General features: G+C 38.3%; 1 protein-coding gene across 15 annotated transcripts in view; it reads left to right on the forward strand.

Annotated features, from left to right (window-relative positions):
* Positions 1-18571, forward strand: part of SYNE1 (spectrin repeat containing nuclear envelope protein 1) — a 280640-nt gene extending 262069 nt beyond the window's left edge. For 8 of the 15 annotated variants that reach the window (XM_083856114.1, XM_083856122.1, XM_083856123.1 and 5 more), the window contains 11 exons: positions 267-597; positions 1425-1493; positions 3390-3532; positions 4377-4503; positions 5650-5861; positions 7327-7527; positions 7879-8007; positions 8388-8600; positions 9611-9700; positions 11508-11566; positions 17581-18571. In XM_083856114.1, coding sequence (XP_083712240.1) covers positions 267-597; positions 1425-1493; positions 3390-3532; positions 4377-4503; positions 5650-5861; positions 7327-7527; positions 7879-8007; positions 8388-8600; positions 9611-9700; positions 11508-11566; positions 17581-17821 — 1815 coding nt within the window. In that variant the 3' untranslated portion in view covers positions 17822-18571. Of the gene's footprint in view, positions 1-266; positions 598-1424; positions 1494-3389; positions 3533-4376; positions 4504-5649; positions 5866-7326; positions 7528-7878; positions 8008-8387; positions 8601-9610; positions 9701-11507; positions 11567-17580 lie in introns of those variants that run through there. The other 7 variants (XM_083856125.1, XM_083856121.1, XM_083856126.1 and 4 more) reach the window with 5 other exon arrangements.
* The last annotated feature ends 5158 nt before the right edge of the window (positions 18572-23729 follow it).

The following is a 23729-nucleotide window of genomic DNA, read 5'->3' on the forward strand; positions in this document are numbered from 1 at the left end:
CAGTAAAAGTCTGGAGATATTTGCCTTATGTGAGACTTTATGTGCCTCGAGTAATTAAAATGAGCTGGCACTTTGATCTTCTTCGTTGGTTTTGCTTTTCAGTACACATTAAAAATAATGAAGGGAAAGTGCAAAAGAAAATGCGCAGAATGAAAACCTCACCATTGTGCCTGTCACCTAATGCTGCTTTATTTCACTGACCCAGGCTGACCATGCAGTGCCTCTGCACATTTCATTGATGGCTTCTGTTTGCATTACGCTTCTAGCTAACAGATGACGAGCACGACCTCTCTGACAGAGAGGTGGATCTGGATGAATCAGCAGATCTCTCTGACATACGCTGGCATGACAAATCTGCGGACAGCGTTCTCTCCCCGCACCCCTCTTCCAACCTTTCGCTGCCTCTTTCCCAGCCGCTGAGGAGTGAGCGATCGGGGCGAGACACCCCTGCGAGCGTGGACTCCATCCCCCTGGAGTGGGATCATGACTACGACCTTAGCAGGGACCTGGAGACAGCTGTTTCACGGGCACTGCACTCAGAAGAAGATGGAGGGCAAGAAAAAGACTTCTATCTGAGAGGAGCAGCTGGCATAGCAGGTATGGTGGCAGACTGAGTGCTCTGTTTGCTCCGAGTGAAAAAAAGGCAGATGTTTTATATGTGATTATGTGGCCAAGATTCTCATGGAAAAGTACTTTAAATAGCCCCTGATGATTTTAAAGTGTTTCCTAAGTGATCTCAGTGGCCTTAGAGACAGTGATGGAGATTCCTGGATGACGACAGCCTTGGAAAATGGCAGAGGCGTACATGATATGGCAGGGAATTGGCTGTGTATCTGTGCGTGAGGCCTGCCAGATGGGATATGTCATCTGTAACAGCCCTGTGTCCTAAGTTATTCTGACTAGAAAAAACTATACTGGATATGGCAAAAAGTGCAGAACAAACTAATGATGAAATGCTGTGGGAGAGACCCACTCAGAAAATCATCAAAGGTTTAAGTAAATCCTAACTCTGCCCTGATGCAGGCATGATTTCACAAATGAGTGTTGAGTCTGAGGTGCAATCTTGGGTCTTACTCTCCAGTGAAGTTGGAAATCCTTTCTAAGTGTTTGTGCTTTGTGTAATAAATCTTAATAAATGAGAGTGCCTAAATGGAGCCAATTGTGGGATAAGATATACCAGTGTATTTTACTGTGATCTTGTGGCTATCTTTTGCTTTCCAGGTCATTGCTTTGGAAAGAGTCAGGTTTGCCTGGATCTTAAGAGACTTTGCAGCAGCCTCCCTCTGTTTCAGTCTTCATCTTTTTCCTTCTCCAGAGAGAATGTTTGCTATTGGAACAATTTATTTAATCCATCTCATGAAAAGGACTTCTGCTGTAAGGCCATTGCTGAGCCATCAATTCAGATTGTGCTTTTATTTTTTCAGATGTAGAGATCCCTGAAACTGTTGAGGCCTATGTAACACTCACAGAAAACACCCTCAAAAATATCTCTGGTAGGCATCTAAAAGACTAAGCATAGCCAGATGCAAATACCATGGTGCACAAGCATAACTTCTTTCTCTTCTCCTAGCATCTGCTATCTTTTCACAACTTACAAGATAAATATTTCTTACATGGCAGCATTGGCATATTAACTTTAGGAGTATCCTCCTGCTTTACTACTGCGCTTCAAGGTAGCACTGGGGGCTTGGATGAAACAATGGTGTCTGAAGTATCAGCATTCCCACCTTGGCTAACTGAACTAAACTGATCTGATTGGTCTTTTTTCTCTGGTGTCCATCAACTGGACTTAATACATTGTTACATCTTGAGGCAGAAGGAAAAGACATAGAGTAATACCTAATTTTTCAGGTTTACATTTATTTTTTCTTTTTAACACAGCCTCACCTTGGATTATCACGCAGTTATAAACTTTTAGGTTAGTTGTTGTTTCATGTCAACAAAATGTCAAGTTGAGGTACTGTCTTTATCTTAGTCTCATATATTGGAAAATTATTTTCTCATTGCACAAGAGTAAAGCTTCTGTCATATTTGTTTGATGACTCTCTTGAAGAAAATAGATGCATTTGCAAATACCTTTTCTCATAATTTCAGTTTTCCTCTTTTTAAATAATTACTTCATTGCAAAAAGCAAACAATTAAAATCTTAGTGTCTGTGGCACAAGCCTCAGGTTCGCCAGCCATTTTTATTTACTCCCCAAATTAGTGAAGTAATACTATTGATTAAGGGCATAAATAATAGCAGTACTTATGGAAAAAACTGTGTTTAGTTTTCTGACCTGTGAAATTTTTTATAAAGTAGTGAGTGAAAAACAATGTTGAGCACTTTGTCCTGTCCATTTGGGGTGAGGTGGTGTTTTATATGAAAAAAAGATTAATCATCCAAGAGGTTCCATTTTCTGTAATTAGGTGGACAGAAGGCTCTCTTTCTCTATTCATGTTTTTAATTATGACTTTATGAATAAAGTCAAACTGTCTTTGTAAACAGATGGAAATCAGGCATAGTGATAGAATATGCATGAGAAGGATCTCGTGTGGTCCTCTAGGCTGCAGCGTGCTTCACATTAGAATTGTCTCTAGCTAATTTATTTCACAAAATTCAGCTGACTCCTATAAGGATACCAGAAGTTAGTCCTGCTTCAAAAACATTTATATTGGTTCCCAATATCTTGAATGAATAATACCACCTTTGCAGATATGTTAAGCATGATCTTTGTCAAGTACGTAATTGGAAAAATGCTGTAAATTTTGCTGCTTAGTGTGGTTGCCCAAAGCAGTCATGGACTACTTACTGCAGGCCTCCAAGATGTCCAGTCATCTATGGATTTTGACAATGATTGTAACAGTATCACTTAGCATTTGTATGCTCTTTTAGTCTCTAAGATCCTTTCATGGAGATGCAAATTCTACCACTTTTTAGTGGGGAGAAATAATATGAAGAGAAATGGAGCTACCTAATTTTCACATGGATTTAGACCATACAAATGGAAATTTGAGCTACAGGGTTTTATTTGACAGCGTTTGTGAAAGGGAACAAGGTGTTTCCCCAAATCAATGAGGTTAGAGTATGCTTTGCTGAGAACTTTCTCTTTAAAAAAAGATAGGCATTCATTTTGGGGGAAAAGTCACTTCAGAATAATTTGCAAGCCTACTTTAAACTGTGGATTCTTCTATAGTATTCTTATGGCAAGCTCGTTCATTGGTATCATGTTTTGAAGGTTACTAATACTCTCTAATGTAACTAGTTATCACTTAACTTTAACATTGTACCACTTATACTGCTGCCACCACATTTTTCCTTCCCTGTCTAATCTATTTTGTCTGGGCAAAGAAAAAAAACAACTTTGGAAAAGTTGGGGTGACAGTCCCTCTTTTTGGTTTTGCTGCAGGTGAACCGGGTGCCCTGGAAGCACATATCCGCCAGCTGGACAAAGCCTTGGACACCAGTCGCTTCCAGATACAGCAAACAGAAAACATCATCCGTAGCAAGACACCTACAGGACCAGAGCTGGATTCCACTTACAAAGGATATGTGCGTGTGTTTTGGAGCCCCAGTCAAATATGCACTACAAGCTTAGCCTTTGAGGAAATGCAGCTGCTTCAGCAGGGCAATTAGCTGTCACTGCTTCTCAGACTCTTTTGTGTTGTGTGGTTACTACCCTTAACCACATGCTGTTGTTGGTTTATGTTAATAGTGTGTTTACAATAGCATAAGATTAGAGGAACATGACTCTAAGGAATTTATTTTCCTATTAAATTTTTGCAGATTTCTAGAAGTACTTTCTCACACATGCTTTTATCCATCTAATGATGATATCCTTGTTTGAAATTCCTCTGCTTTTAAAAGCAGGTTTTATAGCTTCAGGCACAGTATTCATTCTCCTAATGAGTTACAAGCATGCATCATATAAGCAAGGTTGCATATATGGAATCCCTGATTAAAAAGCTTTCTCAGAGAGGTTTTCTGAAAGATAAATCTCACTCTAAGCCATTCAAATAATTATAATAAAGACAGAATTTAAAAATTAGCTGCTTGGATGCATAGTAGTATTTCCACATTTAATTTTCTTTTTCAATCTCATAGTGTCTTTGCCGTAGTGTCTTAATATTTAGAAACGATGGCACCTAAGATGTCTAGAATGATTTGGCATAATGGTGCTAAGTTGGTTCTGCATAACTTACGCTTTAGGCCTTTATCTAATCTGCATATACTTTTTTTTGTATTATCAGTACAGACTGTTAAAGTAATAGATCTTTCTCTTCACGCTTACACTTACTTCTGGAAATTTCTGGAAGTTGCATTGGAATTCTCACTGTCCATACAATTAGCCCTGTACAGTGCATATTGAAAAGGGATATTTTGTTTGTTAACACAGATGAAATTGCTCGGTGAATGCAGTGGAAGCATAGACTCGGTAAGAAGGCTTGGATATAAACTGAAGGAGGAAGAAGAAAAATTTTCAGGACTCATTAACATGAACAGTACTGAAACACAAACAGCTGGTAAGTAACACATAATTCATTTGGTGAACAGTAATTACGGAAAGCAGCAAACATGCAATGCTTTACTGAATAAACACTTGTTATTATTTGCTGATATGTATTTACGTGACTGTCTGTTACCATGTTCTGTTTAACATCTTTTAAACGGAATAGTAAGGAATATCAAGTAGTCCCTGCGTATGCCCTATGAAGAGTTTAGGCATACAAGTCCATTTTAAGTACCCCTTCATATCATGAGGCATAACCCTAAGCCTTTCAGGAGGTACCTGTGGATGCAATGGATTTTTGTTGCAGGATTTCTCACGAAAAAGCTTGCTTATATTGCTGTGCAAAACACCTAATATTAGCTTTCACCTCTGAGATTATCTGCCTACAGTAAAGAAATTTATTTTCACCTGATAGAAGTATTTACCTGACTAATTAAAAACATCAGCTGTAGACCAAGAAGTATTGGACTGTGAAAACTTGGATTTCCAGAGACTATAAAGGCAGCATCTCCATTTTTAGCTTGACAAGATATGCTGTCCATATAGTCTCTTTTATTTTGTTGTGGGTCTTTATTTGTAAATTTTAAGTTGATGGAATGATACAACTTGTCCTTCTGCCTTAGCATTTCAAGATAACTAACAAGAAGAAATCACCCCTAATTTATTTCTTTTTAGTGCAGGTGTTTATCCAATGCATCAGCAATAGCTAAGGCTAAATATAGTGAGGTGTGACCATTAAACTGTGATAAGCACAACTACCAATTAAAATAATAAATATGTGGTTAGTTAGATATATTAGTATTTCTTGTCTGATTTGCACTTGTCTGGTAATTTAAGATGTCTTTTCTTGCCAGCATATCCTGTTTTAGGGACCTGCAAGTATCAGCTTAATTCTGCTCATAGAGGTCTGACATTAGAAAGCAGTAAAATTCCCTGTTGACTGGAATCATCCAGGTTCTTAAATCTTTCTCCAACGTCACTTTCTTCAATCTAACTTAGTTTTGTTTTGTTGTTCTTTTTTTTTTAAGTGGTTAGTGTTTCTGGCTTAGGCTTTTTATGGAGCATCTTTTTGTCCTGAGCAGTGTTCAATTTATGCAATTGTGTGTGTAGCTAGTGATATTTTTTCTGCTTTTGTTTAATTTGGTGTTTGTAATTCCAGGTGTAATTGAAAGATGGGAATTAATCCAGGCTCAAGCTCTAAGCAAGGAGCTGAGGATGAAGCAGAACCTTCAGCAATGGCAGCAGTTCAACTCTGACCTTAATAGCATCTGGGCTTGGTTGGGAGAAACTGAAGAGGAACTGGAGAAGCTCCAGCGGCTTGATCTCAGCACTGATATACAAACTATTGAGCTGAGAATTAAAAAACTAAAAGTGAGTTTTGTTTCTCTATTCCAAGACTTACCTTCTAAAACCGAGTGCAACAGGTATGTTGAAGAGGTTGCCAATAATTGCAGCTGGTTTTCTCCACATAGCGGGCAGCTGCTGATGAAGTAACTGAGAAAGTGAATTTCTGAATCACCTTTTGGAAGAAAAATGTACCACTGGCTATGCAAATGAAGTTTTAGAATAGTAATTCTGTGGCAATTCTGTAATTCCAGAATGTACAGATAACTCCTGATGCCACCCAAATTGATATAATTTTTTTAAAAGTGCCAGGTTAGAACAATTCTCTTTCTATTCAAATTGGTAATAAAATAGCTGCTTCAAAAGAAATGTGTCATTGAGGCATTACTACTTTGTGTGGAGGAACAAGGAGTCTGAAGAGGTTGTAACCTACCCAGTGTCACCAGTAAAACATGGGAAAAATTTGATGCCTCTTTGCAACATTCCTTTTCTTCTTCTGTCATCTCAGGTGCATCAAGATGTGAATGTTACTTTTACATCTCTCTTGTAAATTTCACAGCTATAAAGATCTGCCAGTGTGGTAGTCCACAACTTCACATTCAGTTACTAGTATCTTACAAGCGTGGGCACAAAAATATGGGATCCAATGTCAAAATGCACTGTGCTTCATGCCAGGGATGAGGTGAACAGATAGTAAAGGCTGTTTCCGGCAGTGATCCATGTGAAGCATGTCGATGCTCATCTTCACTGCAATCTAAATATAGCTGCCATAAGTACTGCAAAGGTTACTGTGACATCCTGCTTTTAAGTAAATGCTGTAAAGTAGGTGGAAAAAAGGGCATTTCATAAAAATTCTGTTCTTATCTCATCCTCTCTTTGAAAGCCTATTTGTACCCTCCAAACAAAAAGAGGTGGGGTTTCTTTTGTGGCTTCCAGTGTAAACAAATCAGAGAGTTTTTATTCAAGTTGTGCTTCTATAAATTGAAATGGTTTATACTCTTTGTATGTTTTTGTTTCTCTCAGTAAAAGCTTTTATTTTAAAATACTGATGACAGCAGTTTCCACTTGAAAATATGTTGGTTTTCATGTTAATCAGCAAAACTGAAAAGTGAGGGCAAAAGTTTTATTGTGAGCTAAAAACACAGTTGTGCTACATCTTTAAATTTTGTTGGATCTACTCTGAAACATGAGCCAGATCTTTAAAATTCAACTCTGACTTCGGGCTTTTAAGATTTTTATAAGTTTAATTGGCTTGCTCTCGTTTATGCTCACAGTAAAAATTTAGAAGATGTCAAAGAGTGGACATTTGCAGAGTCACAGAGTGAGCCCAGAAATGTCATATGCAGAGTAAAGTGACTGTTAGAGTATGGTACCTTTCTGCTGCTGCTGATGGCAAACCATTGCAACCTTGTGGTGCCTTCTCTACTTTTTTTTCCTGAAAGTCACATTTTACCAATTTCCATTCTTTCTTCCCCTTTGTCTCATCATCAAGGAGCTGCAGAAAGCGGTTGATAACCGCAAAGCAATCATCTTATCCATCAATCTGTGCAGCTCAGAGTTCACTCAGTCTGACAGCGAGGAGAGCAAGAGGCTTCAGGAGCGCCTGTCTCAGATGAACGTGCGCTGGGAGCACGTGTGCAGCATGATCGAGGACTGGCGCAGCTCGTTGCAGGATGCATTAATACAGTGCCAGGTCTGTGCTGTCTGTGCCTGTTTCAAACTGCCCACATAATGAAACAAGCTCACATAATGAAAATATAAGCCATTTAGTTACTTGGTGTGCTCACAATCCCTCTGAAACTTGCCCACGAAAGCCAAAATATGGCTTTGGCAGGTGTTTTTCTCAGGGATACAACTGTTCTACCTAAAACACATGTTTACGACCCAATATTTACAAAATTTGTCATCTCTGGAATAGTATCCTAATAGTCTTCTTGGAAGTTATTTTATTTAGCTGGTAGAACGCATCAGAGGGTAAATTAAAAACCTGAATTTGACTGGAATATTTTGCTACACTGTTAAAACCACAATTCATCATTTTCAGGATTTCCATGAACTGTGCCATGGTTTGCTGCTTTGGCTGGAGAATATTGACAGAAGAAAAAATGAGATTGTGCCCATCAATCCTAACCTGGAGTCAGAAATACTGCAGGATCATCATAGACTTCTGATGGTAGGACTGTAATCACCCTTTTTTCTCCTAAAACACATCACCAGAAGAACATCTAATCAGATTTCTCTTTCTCATGAGGGTTAGCACTGTACATTGTGTGCTAACACAGAGCTGTGGGGCCATTGTCAGGTGCTCCTTTACCTTGGTAGGGAGCACCACTCTCCTTAGTAGCACAATATGTGCTTTTAAGTCTCAGTCAACTACTAGGCTGCTGTATATCTTCCTGTCAGATTAGAAATTTGTATTGCTTCACTTTTTTCTTCCATTTCTTTAATTTCAAATGTTGAGCTTTGTGAGTTCTACTTTTTTGCTTTTTTTTTTTTTTAATTTTATTTTTGACTGCTATTAAAAAAAAAAATTGATGCTTGCCTTGGCAACAGCAAATCAGACGTGAACTGCTGGAGTCTCAGTTGAAGGTGGCATCACTGCAAGATATGTCTTGCCAATTGCTAGTCAATGCTGAAGGCAAGGATTGTCTTGAAGCCAAAGAAAAGGTACATGTCATTGGAAACAGACTGAAGCTCCTCTTGAAAGAGGTTACACGTCATATTAAAGACCTAGAAAAAATTCTAGACATTTCAAGTAGTCAACTGGTAAGTCACATCTTTTTTATTCCTTTCTGTTCACTGAGTGCATTTCCTGCTGTTTCAACTGCCTTTCTCTGATCATTGCTGTTGGCTGCTCTGTTTCTGTGGTTTGCAGCACTTATCAAGATGGAACATGTAATCTTAAATATCATAAAGTAATCTTAAACTTCATAATGTAAATATCTGTTCTGATATGGGGCGGGGGTTAAATTCAATTTTTTTTTTTCTGTTTGGTCTAGCAATAATTACTGAACTTCTTGGTTTGTTTACCCTGCTATTACTGATTCAGTCAAGTGGCAAAGTATATGAGATAATTATTCCAGTAGCAGTACTGAAAATTATAGTATGTCAGTTGACGCTGGAAAGGAAGCTAATGCACACTCTGTCAAAGAGAGAAAAAAAAGCATAAAATAAATTCTGTAATAGGGTAAGGAGTCCCTCATATGTGTTTCTTAGGCTTTGAGCTATAGACCAAATCTTTTCAAGTTGTCATGCATCTCAGGTGTTTGAGAGGGAGTTGCAAATACATCTTTGCCAGCAGTGACAGATGCAGCGTAAAGATTTCAAGGCTCTCCTTTATTTCACTTTTCTTAAAAGATTTGGATTAGCAGTGTGCTTAAAGCACAAGAACTCGGCTCTTCTCTCCTTCTAGTGGATTTCTACCTGTTTAATTAAAATCTTGGTAGTACCAAACTCTTCTTGTAATTCACAGCCAGTAAAGAACAACTAATTTTTTCCCCTGTATTAACTTCAGTGGAAAATGTGTCACCTAAACAAATGAAATTTTAACTACTGTTTGCTTTTCTTTTCCTTTAGGGCTGACAGAGAAAATATATAATGCTTTTAAAATTTGGTCTTTTTAATATCTTTTAAAATTTGGTAACAAAATTTAGCTGCTTTATTTTATTTACCTTGGAAATAAGTCTGGTGAAATTTCACTCAGGGTGATTTCTGTAGTTTGCTTACCTGTACAGCTAGTTGCTCTATTTCTGAGCTCCGTTCCTTCTGAACTTTAGGAATTGTCCTCATGGTCTTCTGATGAATTAGACACATCAGGCTCAGTGAGTCCTGTATCTGGAAGAAGCACTCCAAGCAGACAGAGAACGGTAATTTTATGTCATTTGTTTCTTCCACCTCTTGGGTGGTAGCTATAGATATCTACAGCAGTTCTAGCCAGCTGGAAGTCACCCCTTCTCACTTGTTAGGAAAGGAAATGGCATAAACCAAAAGCAAAACACAGCTGCTTTCCCCAACCCTGCTGCATATCCCATCCTGCATGAAATCAGAAGTAGTAAATACTATCTGAAACCAGGGCTGTCAGTGTGGTTGGTTTACCATGGTATGGCATGTCGTGTCTCTTGTATTTTGCTCTAGTGATGGCAGCACCCCAAAGTCTGGTCTTGTCTGGTATAATCAGTCTCCATTTCTGTTTGGCCTTCTCTTCAGAGCTGCTTCATCAAGAATCTCAATAAGGTTTTTTGTCATTTCTGATGCAGGTTGCAGATGGTCTTATTGAGACTTTGGATGAATGGCTAAGTAGAGCTGAAGGGCACAAAACATTATTCAAACCAGCTAGTTGTGCAGGACCTAATCAATGGCTATGATGGCAACTCTGGAGTTGTCCATTTACGTCGCTGGCACAAAATTCAAGAAATATAGCAATACATGCCTAGTACTTAACACTTCCATACTCTGAGCCCAAATTGGAACTGCAATTATTTTGTCTTTTTCTGCAATTCTATTGGTTGATTAATTTGCTTTTTTCCTTAGTTCTTAAGACAATCAGATTTGTTTTGTTTTGTTTTGTGTTTCCATTTGCACTTTTTTGTAAAGCCTCTGAGTTCTGTCTTGATAAATTTATGGCTCTTGAAATTGATTTATTTTTTAATTTTTGTTTACATTCACTAGTTTTCTTTTAGATGCTAGTATGAGAATGTAAAGGAATACTGGCTTTTCCAAAAGAGAAAGAATATAAAAGTTAACATTTTATTTCAGAAATCAATGATTTGTCTTTTAAATTTAAACCTAAATAATTTCTAATAACTCTGATACCACAGATGTTACTGAAGGTTGCCTGACCATTGCAGGAAATGAAGAAGTGTTTAACCATAAATCTTTGTTTAGAGAGCATGTAGAACTATGATAGGTTTCATCTTAATATTTTAATAAGGATTTTTCTGTCTCTAATTTGTTACTGTCCATGTATGTGACTACTTTTTTTTCTTTTTTTTTTCTCCATAATTCATAGCTAATTTGTATGATTCCTTGGGTCTAGTTTTCAAACTTCTGGGTTCTGAAACCACACCATTTTGAAGACTAAAGTGATACTGTTTAGAATTTCAGTGCCAAATATGCTGATGCTAAATAAATAAATACTAATAGAAAATAAATACAATCAGAATTATAAACATCTAACTGCATTAAATAATCCAGCAAATAACTGTGAGTGCAAGAATACCCCTAGAGTTATTTGGCCTTCAAAGTCATGGGGTGGAGGAGTGGCAAAACTTCTCAAAGGAGTGTTTGGTCCTTTTTTCCTTGAAAATAATTTCTCTGCATGTGCATTTTTAAATCTATATATTTTTCCCTATTCAACTTTCCTATTACAAATTATTTGAACTAAATTTCTAGAGACATTTTTTAAAACCCAGAACTACTGTTCATAAACATAATGTCTAAGCTGTTATTTTTCAATTCACTGTGTATGTTCCAATAATTTTCATTGGACCTCAGCTCAGCTAGGTGCAAAGAAAAGCCAGTTTCCTTGTTTCATGGGTATTGGTCACTTCATTTGATTTTATTTTTTTTTAATGTTTCCTTTGCTGCACTTTTAATTTAGTTTCATCAGTAGCTTGTCTTTATTTGCCTGGACTGAACATTCTTCTTTCTTTACCCCCTGTTCATTGCAAACAGCCACGGGGCAAATGTAGTCTCTCACAGCCTGGACCCTCTGTCAGCAGTCCACATAGCAGGTACCTTGTTCTCCTGGTTTCCGCACTCTGTTCTAGAACACCAAGAGGATGATAGAAATTGGCCATGATTCCTCTCAGTCCCACTGGCTCCATCAGGTGGTCAGGACTTTCACAAGTGATAACTTCCCTTTTGTTAATCTTTTGGCAAAAGGGTCTTTAAATTACTTCAAATTCTTTGTTAAACAGAGATACAGGCTAATCCTTGGACATCTGCAGCTTTTTCTTCACAGAAATCTCATGTAATCAACATTTACTTTTCATATGCCCAATCAGGGTGTGTGTGTGTTTACACTTAGGATATTTAATGATTATTTTATTTTGGTGTGATTTAAGAGGAATGCTAGTAAGTTCATGGAAAACACTTTCTATCATCCTCTTTACCTCTAGATATTAAATTAAGGCAGGTAGTAGGCCAATATAATATTCTAGAATTCACAAAACCCACAGATCTGGATGAGACATACTAACATCCTTTTCTTTATTTCTTTATTTCTTTTTTTCTTCCTTTTTTTTTTTTTTTTTTCCCTGAAACGTTTCGTTCAGTTTGTGGGTTTTCAAAACTTTAGACTCCAAACTAAAAGTCAGAATTTGAGAGTATTGAGACTCGGGATCACTTTCTCTCCCCTCCTCAGACGACTGCAGTATAACATGCTAACATTGCCATGGCACTGCCCCATCTCTGTCTGACCAGTAGAGAGCAGGCTTGCAGCTACAGCTTCTTGCTTCCCACAGTGTCTCCAGCAACCTGTCATCTCTGCAGCTAACAGTGCTTCTGCATTCTCGTTGTTGTCAGTGTGATGTGTGTACCTTTGCTCTTTCACTGATCAATTTACTGGCCTCTACAATTATGAAGGTTTTTTCTTTTTTAAAAAAGCAAATGAGCAAGCCAGTGTGTGTAAAGAGGACATCTTTTGCTGTTTCAGTGTCTTGCACACTGCTAAAATAATCAGAAAGTGTGATTAAGTTATATTTTTTCTTATTAAATCTAATAATAAATTTCATTTAACCTAAATCTCATTTATTCTCTACATATCGAAAATGAACTGATTTGTTTTTAAAATAGTTCCTCTTAGAGTCAAAGATTTTATCTTGGAAAGAAGGAAATACAAAATTAAGAATTTTTTTTTAAAATAACTTCTGTTAGAGTCAAAGAAAGAACACACTAGATTTAGTACAGTGATCAAGCCACCAACAAGCAGACAAAAAAAAAAAAACCCTAAGAGTATTATTTTTTCATGAGCAAAATCATGAGTTTATTCTCATTATAAATTAAGTAAAGAGCACAACTACTTACTGTGTAGATATTTAGATAAACACTTCTTTTAAGAAGGTTGCTTTACATGTGGAGTTAGGGACTGTGAGTAAAGTGGTGTAGATATAAAACCGTGTAACAAATAGAACAAGTATCTTTTACTGCTTCCACGTGCATTAAGAAGCTGCCTATTTTTAAGGATTTTTTCCTTTGAAACAAAAGGAAACCACATAGAAAATAGGGGATATATTTAAACTCCATCTTTCTGTCTGATGGAGAAAGAGAACTAATTACTGAGCTCCAGTGTGCTATGAAGCTTGGCGTTTTGTTTCTCATAGGGAGGAAAAAGAGGGAGGAGAGGGGCTTCACTCTGCAGCCACTAACAGCAAAGAGGAGGGGACAATGTCTTTGACAGATCAGCATGCTTGCACTAGCACCATTGTACTCAAGGAACATATTGTGTGCGCTTTTCCACTCTCCTGTGTGGTCAAACCACTTCTGCCAGCCTTCTGAGGTTTCTGGTTGTAGGGGTGAGCCCCTGGCTCTAAGAGCAGCTAGCAGTGCTTTGCAGCTTTGAGATCAACCCCTGTTCTAGCAGTGGCATTGCTGCGGCACCTTTCAGATCAAGGCTTTCCAGCACTGTTTATTAACACATCCTGTAGCAGCACAACACAATGTTCAATTTGTCATTCAGACAAGCATGGAATACGAATGAGTCACTGCTGAATAGGAAACTTAATCAAATGCGCAAGCCAGACAGGTTGTGGTTGATGTATAATGTGGTTTTAACTGATAATGCGGTACAAGCTGTCACTGTGTTCTTTAATATTTTGACATGCCTCTGATCAGAGTACTTTGTGTTTGATCTTGCACTGGATCAGCAAACCTTGTTAGAGTTTAGTGTAAAGGAGAAATAAAGTCAATCCTAAAAGGTTTATCACACAAGGAGTTGGGAAGAAAACTTCATCTAAAAAATTAGAGGGGCCATACTTTGTGTATAAAAAGTGTCGTATCACTTTGCCTTCTCCATTATCACCACAAAAAGACAGGCATATATAGTGTGATGCTAAGCAAGGTGCAGGATTAAGCTAAACATTACATTGTGGATTTAACTGGAGTCTCATCCAAGCAGTACTAGTAATTTTGTGCTAGGTGAGAAAGCAAATCCAATAAGCAATTCCCCTTTTTTCATCAATTTAAGAGAGCTGTCATAAGTGCACACCTGGATCTTTGCCTGTGAATTTTTTTGAAGTGATTAAAATGTTAAAAGATTAAAATAGTGTTTCAGTTTGCTCAGGGGTGTTTACATTGTCTCTCTTGAGCAGCTCTGTTCAAGTCTTGGTGCCAAAGTGCCAACCTCCATTTCCTGCTCTCCCCAAGCCTCCCCAAATGACTAGTGGATCTTTAAAGGTCATTTGCTGTTTCTGGAGCAGACCAAACGAAGTCACTCTTTGTGTCTTTGCCCCTAAAATTATATTCATGGCTACACAGTAGCTCAAACACATGGTTTGGGTTTGGCTTGCCATGATTCTCTTCCCAGTTATCTCCCTCGCTCTCACTTAGTGCTTATTACTTAAATATCATATACAACTGCTGCTTCTTAAACTTACTGGATTCACTCACTTTTTTTCTGTGCAAGAAGCCAATACTGTCTGGTATTTGCAAAGACCTTCAGCATCTGTCATCATACAGATGAAATTTACTATTCTTATATTTTGTGCAGTAGCCTTTTAATAAAGATATTAAATTAAGCCCCATTCTTGATTACCTGCAGTAAATAACATCCTACTAGGCCAGCAGTGCCATTTTCAATGTAAGCCTGTTTTCCGCATTCCATTAGTCACTTAGTATTAAAGTAATTTTATTTATTTCTATCAGCTTCACTTGAATGATAAATTCCTTTTTGAAAGCTTTCAGATGCTTACTGCAATACAGATTGGTTACATCAGCCATATTTTCCTTGGGAAAAAAATTAGCAATCATCTTTACAAAAAGGTTCCCCTCTGAGCTGAAATTAAAGTTCACTTTGACCATCCTATCTATAGCCTGGTAAATTAGCTTCTCCTCTCTTGAAATGCTTAGAGAAGAGTTCCAATATCACTGACATTACAAACTCTCAAAGTATGGGTAACTATTTCTTGCACTTAGATTAATATATAAAATTTCTTGACATGAAGAAGCTTACTGTTGGTGAGGACTGCAGCTGTGCTTCCCTCTTTCATCTACTAAGTAGGAATGGTGCACTGGAGTGAGTAGCAGATGGTCCTACCTCTTTCCCTCCTCACAGTGTGACTAATGGTGGAGCAGTCAGAAGAGACAGCTAAAGAACAGAACAAGAACAGAAAATTATATTTTTCTCCAAAGTGGCACGCAATACTTCAGCTTTCCATTCTCGTGCCAGACCAAATAGGTGTTCTGTCCTTAAAAATAATAAGCTTTTTTAATTAACACTGTATATTTTTTAACCATCTCTGCTTACCAAATCTATTAAACACCGTAAGCTGACCTATTCCATTATTCAGCCCATTATGTAGATTGCAGAGGTGCACCTGCCATAAATACAGGCAGTACAGCACTCAAACATTTTATAACACCCCCTCTGAAGATGTTTTTGTAACATTTCATTATTTGCTTGTTTAATTGTTTCCATGCAATATTATTCTTCAATACCCTACATCACTGCAGAAAAAATGACTTGCTGTGAATTGTTTTAATTTTTGAAAGTATATGTTCCTTTTGAGGTCGGCCATGCAAGCTTACATTACAATTTTCATAAAACACAAAGCAAGTAGTGCTGGATTGTGCTATGCTACTTAAAGGCATAGGAAAAAGAAAAGAAAAGCCAGGTATTAACTTTGCACCCTTTTGATTCAACTTTTTTTGGAAATTCCCCTTCTGACACCCAGTGTTGCCCCAAATTGATTCTGAGGCAGTGAAGAAAATTTGCTCATTATCAAGCACCAGTTAGCAACTGCAGAAATGTGGTCATTTTTTGATTTGGAATAACAACGTTTATACAATGAGAGCCTTGTAAATAGGTAGGCTGTGCAATCAAATGCTTGGAAGGTAATTAAGCACTCCTTGTTCCCTTTGTTTCTGCCCCAGTCCATTAACTTTCTGGTTTGGTATTCTCAGACAGTAGAAGTCTTGATCTAATTGAGCTTTAATATGGAATGCTCTGATGCTGTTTAATGTGCCATGTCCTTTCAATATCTTCTTTATAATATGTGATCCTATGTTATGCAATAAGCAGCTTTCCGTCTGGGCTTCAGCAGTGTGGATTCAGACAACACAAGATCTGATGTTTTGATCATCACTGCTTCTTGGGATATTTACTTCAAGCTAATAATTTAGCATATCTGCTAAATTAGTGTTTATGTATCTTGTAGTCATCTAACTTTACCAAAATTGCCTTGCTTTGTTGAACTGCTCATAGTGGAGTGACATACATATATGAACAATAAAATAAAATAATCTCAAGCACAGAAATAATTATTTTCTGAGCTTGTGGGAAGGGGACCTTTGCTAAGCCTGGCATTGTTTTGAAGATGATATTTTCATTTTTGGATGCTTCCCCACACAGATTCAGATTTATCAGGGAGACAGGATCAAAAGAACAAGGGGGAGTCAAAGAAACACTAAGGAACCATCACCCTGTACTTACTTTACTGGGGAGCATTTGACTGCAGCCAGTAAGCCTGATTTCCCACATCTCCTTATGAGAATTTTTATCTCTTAAACTCTAGGAAACTGTAGATTTTCTGAGGCCTCATGATCATAACAGCCATGCAAATTGTAGCAACACATCTGAGACAAAATTCATTAGGACCTAATGTCCTAACAGCAGAGGTCTTGAAGGACGTTTCTTGAAGACTCTGAGTTCTTCTGTTGTTGGCTTGTGCTGAAATACAGTATTTTCCCATGCCCCTTAATTAGCACACTAAGACCATCAGATTTAATCTTTCCTAGTCACTCTTTTCAGCTCTTGACAGTTTCAGTCACAAAGAAAAATATAGAATTGGTGTCTTTATCTTTCATTAAAGTAATAGAATGGATTTTTGGAAGTGTCCCTTTGGAAATACTGTGTTAGAGCTCTCCTGCCTCATAGACATGATAGGTAAGTGCCATTTCAAGTCAGATCCATCAGCATAAGGGAGAAAATCACTTGGAAGGTGATGGTGTCAAGCTAGTTGAGCAGATAGATTTTAACTGCTGATTCTGTGCAAGATTCAAAACACAATGTGCTTTGTAGAAAATAAGTCCCATTCGTTGTGTATTGGTGAAATCGACAGAAAATTATGTAACTGAATCTCAATGCATTATACCCTCATGGATACCTTATACATAAACAAACGTAGAAACTTCTGCAGATCAAATGCAACTGGCCAATTTAAATAAGAAGGCCCACTTATTCAGACAGCATGCATTGAACAAATATAGCAGGTACGGCCCATCTTTTATTTTCCCCTTCTTGATAGCATAGTCCTTTAAGTAGAGAGTCTTCCCCATAAATGATAAAGGGGCTGTAGGATCACAAAGCCCCTTCTATTGTGATCATTTGGTGTTTTCCTACCCAGTCTAGAAATCCGGGGTCTCTTACAAGTGTTAGGGAAATAGCATGTTCACTGAAAAATACCTCTGCAGTTGTCAATCACAGTCTGTGCAAATTGTAAATCGGCCTTCAGGGGAGGTTGAGTGCCCAAGGGCAACCTCTGCTGCAGGAATGTTTTAGTGTATTCAACTGCCCGTCTTCTTTTCCCAGGTCCACAAGAGGTGGCTCAGGTTCCTCCCCTTCTGAGGCTGGGCCGGCATGGCGGTGCCCGTCCTTCTTCCTCAGAGTCCTCAGAGCTGCTCTGCCACTTCAGCTCCTGCTGCTGCTCCTGATCGGGCTGGCGTGCCTGGTGCCAATGACCGAGGAGGATTACAGCTGTGCTATGGCAAACAACTTTGCCCGCTCTTTCCACCCCATGCTAAAATACATGAATGGTCCTCCTCCATTGTGAAGGAGACCTGTGAGACAGCAGGAGACTTTGCTGGAGTGCTGGCTGGGAGCAAGATGGTTTTAAAGGGTGACAGGGTGCAGCGTGGCAGCTTTACCTGTCTGCTGTTGCTACCACTGTGCCCAAATCTTTCTCTGCTGGCACTCCGCTCAAAGTGCATCAGTCTATCACTATTAGACTGCACAAGGTATTAACTGAGTAGCATCATTTCAACACTCACATCCTGGGTACTAAGGAGGATGCAACCTATATGAGGGAAACCTCTTCTGTACAGCTTTTGGGATCTTTTAGCCACTTTATATCCAGGTCATTGCCCTGTTCTATGCATAGCCAAGGACTTGATACTGTAGATCCTTTCCTGTGTGCTGCTCTAAATGACCCATTAGCCAGTCTTTGTTAAATACCCTCTCAGTATCTACAGTACACAAAATAATCAATGCTTAAGGAATTTTAGAGCATTTGTAACATACAATTTTAAAGAATCTTGTATGGCAATGTATTATTCTCTGTGGTTTCTGTTTCAGGCATGGTGTTCTAACTTTTGCTTTGGATGCACAAGGTGTAAATCTGAGAAGCACTTTTTTAAGGTTTAAAAAAAATGGATGTAATAAATAAGATTGCAGAAGTTTTTATGAGGAAAAAATGTTGAATGTCAAGTTGAAAAACAAAGAACATATTTATGTATGTACAGTTTGCTAAGCCAAGTTTTGTTTGTATTGATTTCTTTGCATTTATTATAGATACCATAAAATATTTTGTCTACGTGCTTTTTAATGACAACTATGAAAACCTCTAAGTTTAAAATGAGATATGTATGGTATTAAAAAAATACAAGACATCCATATGCTGCACTTCAAAAAAGAATTAAAAAGTTCTGTAACAAATTAATGGCATTAGATATATGTTTGCATAACGAGATCTGGAAGATGACAACTGGCAGAATGCATAGGAAAGTATCACATTAGAAGTTGTGCTAATATTGATAGCAGTACATGTTTTGGATTAATCACTTCAGGTTTTTCTTTTCTTCAAGCTGCTTTTTGAAGTTCCCTCTCCCCTGTGTGGAGTTCTTTTCTGTCTGTGTTTCTGTGTTTGCATTCACGTGCCACCTTTGACAATTGGGGTTCTGCCAATCCACACCAAAGATGATTTTTTTCCTGTGGGTATACTGGAAACTTCCTAATATTCTCAACAGCAGCTCAATATCAAGATAGGCATTTATGTTTTACCCATTATTATTTTAGTGGAATAGGCCCAAAACATAAGCATAAATAGCAGAAAAAGAGAAAAAATTGAAAACTCATTAACTTTCCAGAACTATTGCAAAAACTTGCGGTCTACTCAGTGGCACTCTGCCCAGCTTATCAGTCAGAACTCAACTTTTAAAGAACAGGATTCTTGTTAATTATGAAAAAAAAATACAGAGCATGGCTCTAAGTTACTGCTCTTTAATAAGTTTGGTGGATTTGAAGCCATGAAACACGCAGTGTGAATTTTTTTTCTGGGTTAAGTGTTTTTGCTTAGAACATATTGGCTTGCATGACAGAAATAAAAAGGCTGGAAAAAACTACAAGCACATTAGTTGCTGTTATGTAGAGTTAATTTCTGGCATGTCATCTTTTGAGCTGTTACGATGAGAGGGTGGTCAGAGGTAGGGAACCACAAGCTGAACTCCAGCATTTGGAAGAGCCAAAATAAAGCTTCCTTTTCAGATAAGTGTAACATTAACATTTTTGTGAAAAAGATTTTGTATGTTCACAAAATATTTTCAATATCTGAGACACAAGTCTGGACTGACACAAATGTGTTCTTTTCAAGGCTGAGTTTCCTTCATTGCTCTTCAGAAGTTATGCTAGGCTAGATTAGTATTCATAATCATTCGTTCTTAGTAGACAAAGATAAGGAACACACATTTGGATTATGAGGAAGAGCTTTTAGTTGCAAAAGGCCTGAAATATTACATAAAATTGACCCCTCCTCTCTTTTCTGATATTGTTCTCTTTGGTGACATAATTTAAATGGTAATCAGTGCACCTATGTGAATAATTCAGTAGTTTGCTAGATCTGGTAGTCTAGGTCTGTGCATACTTTAGACATCCTTTCATCAGCCAGTCTCTGGGCCTGCTGGTTAATTTTTTGTTGAAAGATAGTTTTGTTTTCTTTAAAAATGAAACACTGTAAAGAGAAAGTCTTTACTCATTTAGGGAGACATAAGGACCTCAACCTCACTGTCTCCTGTTTTCCAGAAGTAAAGAATGCGGAAGATCAGATCATCAAGTGTCAGTAGCCCTTTCAAATTCAGTGCATTTTTGGCTGATTATGACCTGCAGGACACACATGCACTGTCTCTCCTCTGCCTGGCTGATGAACCTGGTGGACAGTGTCCCTGCCACACTTTGCTTCCTTTTGGCTGTTTCAAAGTAAAGTTTCTTGTGTTCATACCTTCAAGCTCTGATCTGTAGCTGTAGACCTGACTATCAGTGTGCTGACAGCTGATGTAGAGAACTTTTTTTGATGCCAGGGGATCTGCTCACACAAAGCAGTCCTCCCAGTGAACAGCAAACTCTCTACAATGCCTGTGAATACGGCAGTCACAGACGGTGACAGAGACCCATTAGAAAAATGTCTTAGACAGGAAAAATGCCTGTTTGTAAATCCTGAATTTCTCAGTCCTTCAAGGGCGGGAATGTCAGTCTGTAAGCTGATGTGTCAAGGGAAAGCAGGCAATTTGCATCACTAGGTTAGAGGCTCCTTTGAGTACCACTTTGGAGTTACTGCTTTTGATACTTCAAATCTCAACTCAAAATCAGCATCAGACCAGTTAAAATGGTTTGAGCAATAGACTGCAAAAGGAATTCTAGCCATGAACCAATTACACTATAACTTCACATGTCCTTTTGCAGAACTGGATCTTGATCCTAAAAGTTGACAAAAAGATGGCAAAATCTAAATAAGTGGGCAGGCTCTTAAGTTCCATCCCAAGAGCACCAGTGACTCAGAGGTGTAGCTGGAGTTGCAAATCCCCATGAGATATCAACATACGCATTTATCACCACAGTGTGAACCAAGTTAAATGGGACAACTGTAGGGGGGGAGGGAAAGCACACCCAGAAAGCTGTCAAGCATTGCAGCCAGTGGCACTAGTCCCCTTGGCAGCCTGGGCATCTTTCTCGTCCTGATAATGGGATGTTAAAACTCTTTAAGAAGTGCACAAGTGAGAATCTGAGATGCCCTGTCTGTGTCATATGCCTGCACCCCAACACCTCTCTGAAACATCACCTACTTGGGCTCTGCAAACACAAGGGCTGATTTCTGGTGATGCACGTTGAGGCTTGGCTGCAAGGCATGAGGAAAGGCAGCAGAGGAGCTTCTGAACTCTGGATCCGTATTGAAATCATGTGTTCAAGCATAGAGAGAGTAGACTCTGCCTCTTTGGGAGCTCAGGTCATAACTATGTTGTATTTTTTCGCATTTTCTACTGTAGATAAATGCAGTAGCTTCTGTAGAGGTGTTATCATCCTCCCAGCTTGACATACCTTGCAACTCTGAACTTTACTAACTGGCTTGTAGTCACCTCAGAGGTAGTGAGTGTCTAAAGGTAACTGGTTGCTCAGTGACTCCAAAATGTAGTATCAAGACACTGTGTCATTATGCTTATATTGATAATAGTGAAAAATAATGAGCACAATTTACCCTGGACACTCTGCATCTCTTTCTGGAGTTTCATTTGTGGACCATGCTTTGCAAAATCTGAGGGCAGGCTGCAGAGTGGTATTTAGAGGCATCTGACAATGTTAGGAGTACAAATGATCTTGACAGAAGTAGTGTGCCCTTATTCCTCATAGCTGTGAGCATGATGATACCCATTACCTATTCCCCACCCTGCTCCAGCAGTGATAACAGCTGCTTTCTGCAACAAATCAATAGTTCCTCACCACTGGTTTGCCACCCTTCCAGCTTTGTGAACACCTGCAGTATTGCTCTCTCCTCCCTTAGAACGTTTTTCTGCATCTGGCTGTTGAACAAGAACAAAGATGCTGGGCTTCCTTATGAGCAGTCATCCCTGGCCCTTGGTCTTGTGTTATTTGTGGTTGAGAGATCTGTTTACAACTGATAGGATCTCTCAATGTGCTCATCATCATCATCATGTGCATCTAAGTGGATGTGTGTCTGTGTGTTCAAAGGCATAACAGACACTGGTTGCTCACAGCTTTTAAACTACAGATACTATCAAGACTTAGCAACTGTAGGAGGATTCTGAGAAATAAGAACAAGTCAAGAAGAAATGTGTATTCTAAAGCAATAGAAACCATTGGACCTGCTCTCTTTCTGGCACTTACTATATTTTGTTTGGTGTTTAAAGCAATGGATTACAGAAAGGAAGAAGGCAAAACAGTGAGTTTTGATTTAAGCTGGCTGGTTTGGCAGCAGCCAAAAGCAGAATTCATCTAAAGCAGTATTTGTCTACATTGAGGAGGAAAAGGAGAGTGCAGGGAGGGGTCTTTTGGGTTGTGTGTATTTACAGACACAGAGTTTCCCACATAACGGAACTCATCTGGGTACTGGCTGAGTTTTAACCTTGGGAACATGTTGGGAAATGCACTACAGACAGCTGAATTCTATGGTTGTTGCCCTGTTTGTCCATAATTAGACCCAGAGGGACACAGGTGTGAAACCTGTATTTGGGAGAAGTTGTGCTGTGGTAATAATATTAAGAACATTAGAATGTTCTAATAATATCCCAATTAAATAAATAGGAATTATTTAGAGAATTAATTTGTCTTCCCAGAAAGGAGTAGATAAAGATCTGTGAAACAAGATAAAAGGAAATGAATAACTGCTAGCTGAAGCATTGAAGATTTGTCATAGACTAAGGCCTGGTTAAGTGACAGAAATCTGAATTTTGTTAAATGATTGCTCTAAAAGTGGACAGGAACTGAAAACTGAAACATCTATTGTTTGATGCCACCTAATATGTCATTCAAGAAATGAATTGGTCAAAACTGCTTTGTTCAAGTAAGAATTCGTTAAAAGATCTGGGATGCAGCAAATGGATTTTATCAGTGATGTCCGAATAACACTGGCACGTTTAATGTTTTGGAAAGACTGGGTGCTTTAGGAAAGTGTGCATTTCTTGTATCAGAGGTGTCCTTAGTGAAGGGGGAGAGGTGCACTAGAGAGATCTGGTCAGGGATCATGCAGATGTGGATGTAGTTTGCACACAGGTTACTCAGATCAGGCTTTTTTTTGTTTTCTGGCATGTTGTTATTCCTGGGAGACTGCTGTTATGGATGTTGTAATTGTGGGTTTTTCCATTCTTTTGTTTTTAGAAAGGATGTTTTAAAAAAACAGCTGGAATTAAACCTTTTTATCTAAGTGCTCACAAGGCTATCCAAGAAGTGGGACATTAATGGCTGTAGTATTTGTTTTATAAACAATTCAGAAATTGTCTAGGAAGTTCTCCTGGCCATAGAGCTGCAGGTTAAAACATATGGTTGTGGTTTCGACTGCTTTGCTAAACTTGGAAGCATGGTGCAGGTAGGTATGCAAACTATGGGGGCAAGGGAAGAAAAAAGTACTGGAAGAAAGCATAATGCTGTAGCATTTCGGTTGAGATAGATACATAGATACAGAGATACATAGATACATAGAAACAAAGAAGGCATTTTTGAGATGTAGTTTCTTTTTTTATTTTCAGATTTAATGTAAGCAAAAATTAATCCCATAAGGGCAGACTGGTATTCAATCTTTCCTGCTTTCATACTTTCAAGCTTTTATGTGCCCTGACTCTCACAACAAAATGGACAGCACTTTTTTGCTCATCTTTAGAGTATAACATACTTGTTCATCATAGATGACACAAGTTCTGAGGAGATGAGTGAAAAATAGAAGGGTTTGCTTGTTGTCAGAT

This window comes from Zosterops lateralis, assembly GCF_965231275.1.
Source record: "Zosterops lateralis genome assembly, chromosome: 3".
In the NCBI taxonomy this organism is placed as follows: domain Eukaryota; kingdom Metazoa; phylum Chordata; class Aves; order Passeriformes; family Zosteropidae; genus Zosterops; species Zosterops lateralis.